The 13,854-nt window shown below is 44.3% G+C and overlaps 1 protein-coding gene across 1 annotated transcript in view; it reads right to left on the bottom strand.

Moving 5' to 3' along the window:
• Positions 1-12,743, bottom strand: part of clybl (citrate lyase beta like) — a 53,617-nt gene extending 40,874 nt beyond the window's left edge. The window contains exon 1 of the mRNA XM_030343722.1: positions 12,668-12,743. Coding sequence (XP_030199582.1) covers positions 12,668-12,723 — 56 coding nt within the window. The 5' untranslated portion in view covers positions 12,724-12,743. The remainder of the gene's footprint in view (positions 1-12,667) is intronic.
• Between the last annotated feature and the right edge of the window lie 1,111 nt (positions 12,744-13,854).

Here is a 13,854-nt window from a genome sequence, read left to right as displayed (position 1 = left end):
CCCTTCCAAAGGCTCTCTGAGCTTTTACAAGCAAGAGAATAAAACGTTGAGCGAGGTGGATATATCAAGTGGTATTTGATTATCGTTGACATGTTCAGTAAAATAAATTTGAACTTGAATAAACATCTAACAGAACACATAAGTGATGTTTTTCCAACATTCAGTTAAGGGAAATATCTTTTCCCCCCCCTCTCATAGTAAAAGCAGACTTCAAACAAGTCTTATCCTGGCTCTCTCTGAGGACAACGCCGTAATAGAGACAGGATGAAGGAGCCTATGCTAGGCTATGGATCGTAGTAGGGAGACGCTTTGAATTTTACCTTGTAAAGGGGCAGTCCTATGGGCCTCCCAGACCCCCTCCCGAAACCAAACTGACCCACTTCACTTTCTTCCCCAATAAGTTCAGGGATGCTGTTTCAGGATTTGTGAATATGTTTAGCCTACACTGGAGGCCACTGACCTCCAGCACGGACTGATCAGTCAGTGCATCATTTGGTCAAAATGTCAAGGAGATGACAAGCTGGTGATGCTAAGGTCGGGACTATACTCCACGCATCTATTCAATTTGAACTGTGGACAGTGTTGGATTCAAACACAAGCTCAACTCCTGTAAACAAAAGCATACAAATTTGTTTGCAGAAATGTTTGCAAACTAGTGTGCCTTGTTCTTAGTACTTTGTGCCCATCCCAAATCCCTAAACCTCATCTCTTCCCTCCATCCATGCAATGGCTAACTCTTGGAACACAAGGTCCCGCCTTTCGACTTAGGCTGCATCCTGTATTTTCCAATTATCACCTTTTAAATGCCAGCTGGGTGCATTCCAAACCATCAGGGGGCAATTCCATTTGCATTGCTCTGAGACAAAGTCATACCCAAGTACTTTCATGCAAAAGTTCATTACAGCAAGCCTAAAAGGAGAAGTAGCTAACTACAGCTCCAAAAGGGGCAACTACACCCAGCCATGATGCCCAGGATATTATAAGGCAAATATTAGCTATTGAACGTAAATGTAGCTGCCAAAGGTATGGTAAGGTAAGTCACTTGACCATCCATATAGGCCCACCGTACATAATTTCAGAGCATGCTTCCCAACACATCAGCAGGGACTTGTCAACATTGCATCTGTGTGCATTAAGGATGTCATTAAATTCCTGCCAATTAATGTGTGCCATGCCATTCACTATTCACATTAACAAACATAGTGCTTTCTGCCTTTCGTCTGTCTGTCCCACCCCCTCTCCCCCTTGGCTCAGCTGTTCACTAGTGTAAACCTGTGTTTCATTTCTCCTCTGCCTCTCGGCCTGCATATAGCAGCATTTAGCTGTGAATTAATTTTCGTGTTTGGATATATCCCGCTGGGGTGTAATGCTGCTGGTGCATAATCAGAATCTGCAACACTACATATGGGCAGATAGGCCTTGTGGGTATTTTCACAGTGCAGCTCTGTAGCTGGGCCGCATGTGGGGGGGGGGGGGGGGGGGACCTGGAGGCAGAGGGGAAGGCTTGACGGGAGCAGGACGACGAGGACCCGGGCAAGTCTTTAGGCGGTGTGTTGTGACACACCAAACAGCAGAGGGGCCACAAGCAATACAGACAAAAAAACAACAATCTGGCACCGAGTCTAGGGGACACGGTGGATCGAGTTCAATTCATAAGCCAGCGCCTCGTCCGCTCTCTCTCTCTCTTTCCCTCTCTCGTGTACAAATATATACACCCTCCACCTTCATATGGAAGGACACCAAGAGTAAAACGCACGCGAGCGTCGGGTGGGTATTAAAGTGTGAGCGTGTGCGTGTGTGCGTGCGACGCCTGGGCGTCTGCACGCACAGCCTCAGTACGAACAACCCTCTGCCCTGCCCCCCCCCCCCCCCCCCCCCCCCCCCCCCCTGCCCAAGGGACAGGACACGCACCCACGGTCACAGCTCTGGCACCAGCAGCCTTTAACACGGTGTGTCTAATGCTCCTATTTAGTGTTTGGGGGTGCAGCAGCGCGTGGACCCAGGTTTTCGGGGAGGGGAGCGTGGATCGCACCTAGCCTGGCAGCTGTGGCCCCGACCAGGAGACAAAAGCCTGAGGAAGTAGCACATCACTGAAGATGGGGACTAAAAAGCCATGGCAATTTGCTTGTGCTCTGGCCTGTACGGCCCCCCCCCGTTTCACTACATTTGGGCCACTTTTCATGGTGAATATGGCCGCGGCGGCTACTAGGGACACAGAGAATGAAAGGAAAGACACAGAGGGATATCTTTGCAGAGGCTAAAAATGTATAATAATGGCTTATTGTCCTCGCTTGGATTCTTAACTCAGGTGTATGCATCTTTAAGTGAACTCAATATCTAGGACTAGGCATCTCATCCTAGTTCATCTAGATCAAAGCTGAAAGCACACAGCAATGAACTGGCGGAAGACATTATTTCAAACAAACACACAGACCTCCTTTTGTGCATTGGTCTTTTCTTTGGACTTTATTTGCAATCCTTTGATAGGGAGTTGTTTTGTCAATCGGGGTGGATCAAAGATGAGCCAATGTTTCCATGCTGCTTGTGTTTGTTTTTGATGCATGTATTTCTATACTGTAGTGTGCTATTAGACTGTGAGGCAACGTGTGTTTTTTTTAATCATTTAATAGGAGTTAACGGGCTTATAGTGTAACTGCTGGCTTCATAACTGAATATGCAAAGATGGTGACGAATATGGGGAGTGAAAATGAGTGTTTAAACCAAAAAAAAGCCAGTGTACTTAAAAACAAAAGCCAAAGAAATCTCCAGTGCTTATGTACCTTCAACACACGAACGCAAACTCTAATGCAGATTAACCTCAACGCAAATCTGACAATACACGTCACACACTAATTATGCCCTTGCTCTCATTCCCATCCTCGCTGGCACAAACGCAAGTGCTAAGTAAATCTGGGGAAGGAACAACAGCAATTACAAGTGCCAGACTAATAATTTTTTTTTTAAATAGCTATGAACAGGATAGGCTAACCATTTAGCAGCTGGAGCCTATTTACTTACACACAAATCCATTAGTGGCAGGCGCGGAGGTGCCATCATTTATTTTATGGGTTGATACAAGCCAAAAAGAGGTAATAATGACTTGTTTGCTACACTATCAGCTATAAGGTGATAATTAGGCCTTAGAAGAGGAGTTTAGCCATTTTGAAAGGTTTGTTTGATGTGGAGATGGCGTTCCCAGAAGGATGATTGTTTTCTTTTAAGAATTAATTTGCTATCGCAAATTACAGAACCACCAAGCCGCTATGCAGCAGAACCAGAGGCTTTAACATGCGGTATTATACAAAACTCAGCATAGCCTATAGTGTGTAATTGGTGTGTCTTTGGGACTTGGGGAAGACAGCAGTGAAATTAGGTGCCTGACCAGACCATTATGGGTGCTAATCATTTCATGAATTTTTTTTTTTTGAATAATAATACGATGATATTCACAGCAGAAATAAAATACAACAGCCATCAAATAAATAAGCTGAGACAAAAAAAAAAAAGTGGGCCAAATAGTTGGATTGGACTAAAATCAAGGCTGGATTAAGTAAGAATGTAGGGCTAGATGATGAAGGGGATGGCTCTGATTACAGAGCCTTGGTGTATGTCTCGGTTGACCCACGTGGCCAAGGATTGAATCTGGAAGAGCAAATGGTGACCAAGAAAGCCCATAAACAAACACAGTGTCGTACTACTGAGACCCAGGTAATCCAACATGCGGTCAAATTTTTGGTTAGCGCAATACAGACACAGAAAATGCTAATGTTGTTCATGACCCAGACAGTAGGTCATCATGTAGTGACACCAGGACCACCAGGCCAGAAGGAGAAGGGGGATCACAGATTACGATACTAGCAAAGCTGATACTAAGCTGATACTAACAAAGATATGGTCAAACTTATTCACAGGGGTTAGGGGGGGCTTTCTATAATGGCATAAACATGGTGGTAATGTTTTGCATTACCACCATAGCACTACCAAAAGCATAGTCATCTGTGTTAAGAAAAAAATAGGTAGACACCAGGAAGTGAAATGATCTGCGTACAATAAAGGTATAATTTGAAATACAAACTGAGCAAGATTTTAGTCAGTATCAGGCTGAATGCCCAAATTACATAAAAACAAAAATTATCCTTTATTGTGGTACAATATTACCTAAAACACCAGCTTATCTCATTGACCAAATGATCAGCATCTACAATACCCCAGGCATCTGAATTTGCTCAAAAGCATAACATTATTGTTCTTCATCGTGAAATTTCACATCGCACCAAAAATGTTTTATTTAATGCTTTCATGAGCTTTACTGAGGTCTGACCATTGAGGTGAATGGTCGACCGAGCCTGGTGGGTGCTTTATTTGGAGCCCAATGACACAGAAGGAAAAGCAAACCCTGAACTCTTAAAAGGGTGGAGTCCTTATTCCAGGCATTCATATCAATGGAGAAGCGCTGTTATGACATGGAAAGCTAAATATTTTCCAAAGAGTTTTGACCTAATGGCAAAATAGTCAAAACTATCCATCACACAAAGGAATTTCCTTTATTTTGCTCCAGTGTCCACATGTACAGACGTCAGGGGATCAAAAATATCCACTGGATTTAATTAGACCATCAAACGCTCCACTGCTGACACATTTCCTGTGTAGGTCGGCGCATTTGGGACACGTGTGTGTGTGTGTGTGTGTGTGTGTGTGTGTGTGTGTGTGTGTGTGTGTGTGTGTGTGTGTGTGTGTGTGTGTGTGTGTGTGTGTGTGTGTGTGTGTGTGTGTGTGTGTGTGTGTGTGTCAGTAAGAGCATGTCTTTGACCTCCCATGATGGGCTATGCTCATTGAGTGCAATGCTCTCGGTTCACTAATACTACTACAACACATTGTGTTGACATCCTTTCCCTTTTTATATCCTTGTAGATTCACAACAAAAGTTTTGGTTACGGTTAACCAAAGAAATCTATTACATATTCTCTTCATATCATACAAAAAGAGAAAAAAAGCCAGAGCCTATTCATGAGTGTCAATATGAAAGCATAGACATTGATTGTGAATTGTGAAGCAGCACTGATACCCTCTAGGCACTCAGCTGGTCAACATATCAACAGAACAACCCCAGGAGAGCTAAAGACTACTCATCCAGACACTGAGCAACACGGCAGTAGGGAAACCAAGGTCTGAATGTTTTCGTAATGGTAAGACATGGACTACTAGATACCAAGAACACAGTACGAACAACACAACCAATAAAAGTGAGCTTACGGCACTGTTCCACAGCATGAACTAAGTAGGGAAATAGGGTGAACGCACATGTATTTTGTTATGTTTCCACATGACCCCAAAAATATTTGCCTAAACAGCTATGTTTGTTTGGCATTTTTTGTGTGAACTTTCACAAAAAATTCCAAAAATCTCAATCTCGAAAGTAAACGGAGGGCAGGGACCAAATGATTGTGATTCTGACGATCGGCCCAGTCAGAACATTTACTACCTAGTGTAAATTAAGTGCAGAAAACAGCATGGGCTGTAGCCAGCTCGCTACGACAGGGTGGTGGTGGTGTTGGTGGAGCAGCAGCAGTGCCATTCAAACCTACACCCTTCCGCTGTCTGACCACCACACGCCATTCAGGACGTTTCAAGAAGTCTGTCTGGACAAACAGAGCCGGCCTATCCGGCAATCACACGCTGTACTACTTACAGCTCACACTAGTAAGCGGGCTGGCAGAGAACGCTCGTAGTAAGACCCTGGTAGTAGTAGCCAGGGAGCCAATGCGATGCTGGGCCATCCAGGCGCACAGATATGGGTCACGCCGGGCTGTCCTCTGTCTCACCCCGGAGAGAGCCCAAGCCCTGATGAGATTAGCCAGCCTGCCAGCCCGGGCGCATTGGCGGCGATAGCGAAAACAAAAACACCAGCGATTATGTGGGATCGCAAAGTCCGAGGGACACTTGGGCTCAGCTGGCTGCCGGCGCGCCGCTGCTCTTCCGGATCCCCGACGAGGCTGGCCGTGGCCATACCTCGAGATTACAGATGTATACTCTCACACCAACCTTTTCTGTCTAAGGCATTACAAGCCAACCAGTGCGAGGTCTTAAGAGAAAGCGCCTTAAAAAGTAGACTCCTTGTCGCACTACCGGAACTTGTAAATGAGCTTCACCTGAAGGAAACGTCTCTGTCGTAATACGCAACAGAGCTTTCGGTGTCTTGGCTTCGGCCCAAATACGTCAACTTTATTTGAACGGCATCAGCCAGCGGAGGCGGGTCCCGGACCACTGTTTCTCCGGGTTAAATCACTGCTAGAAATGGGATTAGGCAGTTTGGAATGCTAGGGTAATCACTCATTCCATGGCAGCCAGGAGAAAAGGCCCTCTTAAGACGAAAGGGGAGGGTTTTATACAGCTGGGGGGGGCTTTGATTACTGCCATGTCTTTAAACCACATCCGATGAGTAAAGACATGCACTGGTCCTCCCCCCAACATTTATGGGGCCGCGCTCACCGGTCCGCCTTCCTGTAAATAAGTGACGTCACGGTGCTTAATGATGCACAGGCCGGACTGGGCTGGTCTTCGGGAAAATGATATAAATAATAATAAACAAAATAAAGATCGCAATGAAAATCTTCCGGTTCTCCATTTTTCAATGCAGCCTGAAAGAAAGATCTGAACTCAACAGAAACATACGGTTCATATACAGATGAAGGGCAAATGCAGACTGTAATAAAGATGTTTGAATGGAGTTTTAGAAGGTTGCAGTCAGTCTCCCTCCATCTCTTTAACCTCCCTCTCTCTCTAAATTTTCCTATTTTTCTCCCACTCCTTGTCTCTTTTTCAATCTCTCCATATCTCACACCATCTCTTTCTGCCCATCTCTCACTTCTTCAAATTTTGCCATTCCCTCTCTGCTTCTTCCCATCTCTCTACCCTGACTGGCAGTGACAGTTGCTTCCAGTTGCTGGGTATAAAATGGCCCATCATAAAGCCGAGCTAGAGGAAACAGGATAAGCGCTTGAGCCAAAGCAGTAAAAAGCTCTCTGGGAACTTGAAAGCCACACAAATGAAGTCTGCGTCTGCCATCTGGAAACAATAAACAAACAAAAAGCTAGCAGGCAAACAAACACCACAAGAGAGAGAGAGAGAGAGAGAGAGAGAGAGAGAGAGAGAGAGAGAGAGAGAGAGAGAGAGAGAGAGAGAGAGAGGATAGAAACAGTACATAGAAACAAAGAATAATAGAGAGAACAAGAGAGAGAAAGTCAGAAGGACAGACGGACAGGAGAAGTCACAAAGAGAGAGACACAGAGAGAGAGAGAGAGAGAGAGACACAGAGAGAGAGAGAGAGAGAGAGAGAGAGAGAGAGAGAGAGAGAGAGAGAGAGAGAGGGGGGGGATGAGAGGGAGCGTGAATGACAGGAAGAGGAGGCGTGTGTTGATGTTAAAAACATGTGTACGCCGCGCATCATTAGCACAGGCTGATGGGCAGACAGACACACAAGAGACACCCCTGTCCTTTGTACGCGGGCTCCCTTTGATGACAGGGGGAGACGGCGCACCGGCTATGCCCGTTTGAAACGCGTGTGTGGTACCACGGCAAACCTGGTTCTAATGAAGTGTAGTGCTAACAGGAGGCTGGCTGTCTGCACACTGCGCCTGCGGCGTGACGAGGAGCGATGCGTTGGCCCTCGCTGAGGGGAAAGGGCCAACGTGAAGCGGCCCCCACTCCCCCCAATGCCTACCTAGATACCTTCACATCACACGTGTTCCGTGTGTTCAAACCCCATGGATCGAACCAGAAGACAAAGGCATAAAGTTTCCATGTTTCAATGTTTCCATACACCTCAGATATTGTGCCTTATGCACAAGCTTGGAAATCAGATTGCTAGAAATGAGAACAAAAGGATAGAAAAGCATTAATATTTTTTTAGTTGGGTAGTGCTGGACACTTGGCGGGCCACTGATATGAATGCACAACTCAGCTCGAGTTTAGGGATTCATTTGAGAAATGGTTATGTTTGATTAGAATCTGTGACAAGGCTTTGCCATGCAGAAAGATCCTTGTTGATATTCAAGGTAAGACTGTGTCAGATAGTAAATTAATGACATTCTGAAACTAAATCTAATTTGGCGTAAGATGCAATATTTACTGTGCTCCACAAAATCCCCCCCAGAGAACCCCCCCTCCCCCCAATTCTGGCAAATCGCTTCACAGAGCTCTCTGTCAACAGTGACACCAAGAGGCCTGTAGGAGAACTGCGACTTGGGTTGCAAACATACTCCAGACTGCTCACCCAGAGATCACATGTATGAAATAAACAGGCCTATACACAAGCACAGTCAGACACACAATAAAAACCACAGATCCCCACAAGACTAGGGAGTACCTGGCCAACAAACAGTCCGCTATTAAAGCCAACAACAAAAAATACTCTTATTCATTAGGGTGGTGTGGACAGGAAATACGGGGGATATTACCCGTGTTGGCCTGGAACTATCCAGTCATCACCATGGCAGTGTGCCAACATAGGTGCCGTGAGAAGTGCAAGAAGAAGGGGATACAGCGAGCTTCGGTTTCTGATCTGGATTCAGTGTTGAAAACACACCTATTGCTCTGGGAAGTGTAAACTGAACCTGTGTTGATTTTACGGAGACTTGGAACACTTGTGGGGGGCTGACTCCAAACCTGAAATAATCTGGGTACCGCGTGTGCGTGCACACACACACACACACACACACACACACACACACACACACACACACACACACACACACACACACACACACACACACACACACACACACACACACACACACACACACACACACACACACAGGGGTTATCACAATGTAAGAATGTCTAAAATAATTAAACTTCATATAACAGCAACTGTGACTGATCAAGGAAAGGGTACATATGGGCGTTTGCGATTATCATTTGTTTATGTTAATATTAAATTGCATAGCAAAGCCCATGTGCATAGCAGGCAGCCTTACATTTAAAGTGAAGATACCTTACTTTATTTGACCACCCGGAAAAACACATTTTCAGGCTGATTTACCCTGATCCACTCTGGGCCAATCTGTGGTGTCATCGCCAAGGGAATCTCACACACCGCATAATCGGCCCACAACTCACACACACGCACGCGTGCGCACACGCACGCACGCACACGCACACACACACACACACACACACACAGGTCGTGTTATCACTAAAAACACAGAAGATATCCCCGAGTTCCAACATTCGATCCGACCGTCCACGCTCAACATCTTAACCACATAAACCAGCCGCGAGCCAAGGCCCTTGACCCCCCCCCCCCCCCCCCCCACCCCACCCCACCCCCCTCTCAAAGTATCCCAAACACAATTCTTTTGTTGCATTGTTCACACATTCCTCCCGCTCTCGGGCCATGTTTGTACAGATGCGATTCCATGTGCGCCCAGGGGTTCTGTGGGGGCTGTGCTGCTCCGAAAGAGCCTGAAGATGTTCCTGCTGATCAAAGCCTCCGGTGCCAGAGAGAGCATAGAGGCACTTGTTTTAGTGCTGCTTGTTTTCTATTCTGTGGGGACCCACCGCGGAAAAAACAGAACCATCTGTTCTCCGTATGGATCCGCCTTGTTCAGTGCTGGGGACAAGTGCAGGACTCTTGCTCCTTCTCTCGCTCGCTCGCTCGCTCTCTCTCTCTCTCTCTCTCTCTCTCTCATCGCGGCCTTCTCTACCTCCACCCAGTTTATTCAGCTGGCTAACCCACCACCCCACCCCATCAGCCCCCCCCCCCCCCCCCCCCCCCCAACCAAACAGCCACCAAAGCTTTGTTTTCATATGCAACACGTGTTAACTTAATGCTCTGTAACTGAATTCAAAGGCAGGCTCCACAACAGGTAATAGAGCGATTTATTGATGAACTCGCCGGAAAAGAAGAAAGGAAAGTTCAGGAGGGGTGGTGGGATTTTCATTAGACACGCTATAAAAAATAAAAGTGTATTTAACACAGTGTCATCAATTCTTGATACGGTGGGAAGACCACCGAAGTGGCTTCAGTAAAACGCTCGGTGCTTTCATTTCTAAACAACATTAAAAGGCTCTCCCTGCAACTTTGTTCTAGTCATGCGAAGGTCAACCGTGCAGCCAGTTAAACCGATTAGGTAAGATATAGACAGTTCAAGGAAGGGGTATAGCTCGTGGGGCCTGGCTTGACCTGGCCAGCCTGCTCAACCCTCCCTTGCTAGGGCATTTGGTTACAGTCACCCAAGCTTGTTGTTGTTTTTTTTCCCTTGATTGGATTATGGCCACACACACACAGGGTTTACCTGGCTTCCTCCACTGGTAAATAAGGAAGTGAGGAGTCAACACACTAGTGTTTATCCAATGCTCATTATTTAGTCATTTATTTATTTTGCGGAAGCTAAAGTCAGCGTGGGCCTGGCAAGACTCTGCATGAGTGGATAGTTTGGTACGATTTCTGTTCAGAAAGCTTTATAGTTGTGTTTGTTTATCATTAGCACTGCTCTATGTGCAGGTAAAAAAAAATCTGTATGAGGAATTATGTCCATGACAGATGCAAGGTGTGTTTAGGGATACCATCGTAAACAATATTTCAAGAACAATAGCCTAACTGTTTTTCATGAAAAGGAAGTTTTGGCTTGTCAACCAACTCATTGTAAGATAGGGTTAGTAATACAAACAATCACAAAATTATTAAAAAAAAATTAAATGTGTTAGTGATTCTCCTTAATGACTGAAGCCAGATCTGTTAAAATGCAAGCTGCTCATCCTCACAACTCATCTTAAAGGCTTGGTAATGTGCGCACGCTAAACCTCCGAGTGCTCACAGTCAGCATGAAGCGCCATCAAGCTGAAACCCTGCACAGTAGCTGCTGCATTTAAGCAACTGTGGAAATTGAAAAGTCAGCTCTCAATTTATGCAAAAAGCCACTTTGGAAACAGTGTGGCGTGATTGCCGAGCGTCTGCGTGGCTTTATGTCTTTTCTGTTAATTGAAAACGTTAAAGGGGTGCATTACTCTTGGGGTTTTTATAAGCGGTGCTATAAAGACCTGCTACGCCCTCAGAGGGGGGAAACTGCCCATTAACTTATAGGGCCCAGGCCTTGCCTCACTAATTGACAACCTCTAGGCTACTTTCATCACTTGTCGACTCCGTGGCTGCAGTCAATGTTTCCTCCAGGATGCTGTTGCATCTTTGACAAGAGGGTGTGTGTGACAAAGAGCAGTCTGCCGCCAGTGACGGGTCTCGGCCTCTAGGCTGGCCGGCCGTAAAAACCTGCCACATGTATTCCACTCTCTCAGTCCCAGGCCTTCCGAGCGCTGTCTGCATCTGTCCATATAAAAGGTGCTCCTCCAAAGGAACCAGGAGCTCAACCACTAGGCTCATCGTTTTGATGCATGCGTGTCATTTATGTCGCAACGGCAATGTAAAATGACAAATGTATTTGCTTTGAAAACTAACTTAAATATAGTCACTTAAAAAACAAATACAATGTCGCATTGACCATTATAGCTCACTGAATACAAATGGTCAAAAAAAATATGCAAACAACCACGCAAACTTACACCGCCCACACCTACAGAAACACAATCACTCAAACCCTAAACAAGCTATTGGCGTGACAGTCACTTCACACTTGTGAGAAGCAGGATCATGAGAGTTGTGCCTCTGGTCGTTCATGTTCCCTGAATTAGAGCCACATGCCACCATGTTCGTGACCTGTTTGGACATTTCTTCAAAGCAGCGACACTCACATGTCGTCTTTGTAATCGATGTTGAAACTGGTTGAAGGTTATCACTATCATCATATTATTTTTTTCATATTCCTGAGTGGGTTTGCATCAGCCGGATCATTCTGTAATGTTTTATTTTTGTATTGATGATCGAAAAAATTAATTAACATGGATTAGAAAGGCAAAAAGTCTTATACCTGCCTCTTTTGTCTGCTTGATCTGAAGCTGCTCTGAAGGGGATTGAGACCCAATGTTGTAATTCACAAATTAGTTTAGGTAGTCAATAGACTGATCCAGCCAAGGTGTCTTTGTGATGTCCAATATTTGTTGTAAATAATAGGACACACAGTGTGCTGGTATCAGTATCCAAGCTGTCAATGATTCCGCTGACTTAGCATATTAATCAAATATTAGACTAGCTCTATCAGCTCATAGCAAAAAAAATATGCTATTGTTTTGTAGCCTATGTTGTTCCCAGAACAATATTATCTTAATCCAGGCTGAGTTACAAGTGTTGGCCATTGAATTTAATACTATCCATAAACAGATTTGAGCATACCAACCTCAAACACAATTGTATATTGTTGCCTCTCTAGTATGTATCCAACCACAGTAACCACAACCTGGAATGATTGCTATTCACTAGAACGGGACCACTTTGACCCACCTTAATAAATAAATAAAATTGATTGTGGATTATGCACGTTTCCAGCTTATTCATAAACTGTTACACCATACACACATTTCAAAATATCAAACACTATACCAACTGTATGTTAGATGTCAATGTATGACATTAGGTGACTGACATTGTGTTTACGACGTTAAGAAGGCGAATACAAACATGTATGTTCACAAAGTGAAAGCGACTGCACTTTGGCTGTGTATACATTTCAAAAGGAGGTCGCTAAAAGATAAAGGGTAGGAGAAAATACTGACTTACGGTGGAGCAAGTCGTTTGACAATTCTGGTTATGCACTGCGCCATGTTTTCTGACATTGAAAGTGAGGTGCGCAGCAATTGGCTGCAAAGGATAACGTGTCATACCGCCCATGCGCTGTGATAGGCCATAGACACGGCACTGGGAAAACCAATACAATCAGCGAGCACATGGCAGGGTAAATATTCAATGTAGGCCTATAGTAAAATGAAAAGCTCCCTATGTGTTATACTTAAACACAAAACATGTTGTGAGTGGTATATTTAATTAATAAAAATAACTGTATAAATTAAAACGTTTATTCATTTAGTATTGCTTTATTTTACTTCCATTCCATGGAAAAGAAAGATCTATTCCAATAAGTATAGTCACAACACAGCAATTATATATCACATCATACTTGTTGTGTTTACCTATTGCTGATAGTGATTAAACAGACCCTTCTCAAGAGCTATTTACGTGCCCTTCTTTTTATAATACAACTGTAAACAAATAGAGAGAGAAATGGGCATCTCACCAGCACAAAAACAGTTAGGCAACTGTAGGAGTGGAATAGAATAGAGAGGAAGAGAGAGTGAGATTAGAGCACCAGCACAACAACTCACCCCAGGACTTCTCTCTCACAGCGGTGGTGAATTACTACCACTGCCGTCAGCTAGGTCCGAGTGTGGTGCTCGAATGACACGCAATATTTACCATGATGAAGTCAGCAGGGGATTTGCTCCAAATGTCAGTATTCAGAGGACAGGCAAGTGGTGTGTTGGTGTGTGTGTGTGTGTGTGTGTGTGTGTTTGTGTACGTGTGTGTGCCTTACTACTGTACTTCACTAGGAATAAAGAGTAAAAACACTATACTATGTTTTTTTCTTGTTGATGTTATTCTTTTCCTTTGCAATATATCAGGAAAGAAATAATAATATTTGATCTCATTTTCTGTGAGATATTATTGCATTATATATCTCACCTTAGTAGATTTATTTGGCTGAAAATCACAATTAAGCAGCCAAATAATTCTTTCTAATACATAAAAAACATGCCGCAAATATTTTAGTATTTTATTATTTGTTTGGTAATTCTAAATATCGGATATGCAATATATTGTTGTATATACAATGGCTTATATGCATTAAAGAGTCAAATTAAAGCATTCCTTATTGTATGGTACATATTATAGGGTCACTCTTCTTGACA

This window comes from Gadus morhua, chromosome 20 (genome assembly GCF_902167405.1).
Source record: "Gadus morhua chromosome 20, gadMor3.0, whole genome shotgun sequence".
Taxonomy (NCBI): Eukaryota; Metazoa; Chordata; class Actinopteri; order Gadiformes; family Gadidae; genus Gadus; species Gadus morhua.
The sequence above is the reverse complement of the archived record's forward strand: the minus strand, read 5'-3'. Positions and strand labels throughout refer to the sequence as shown.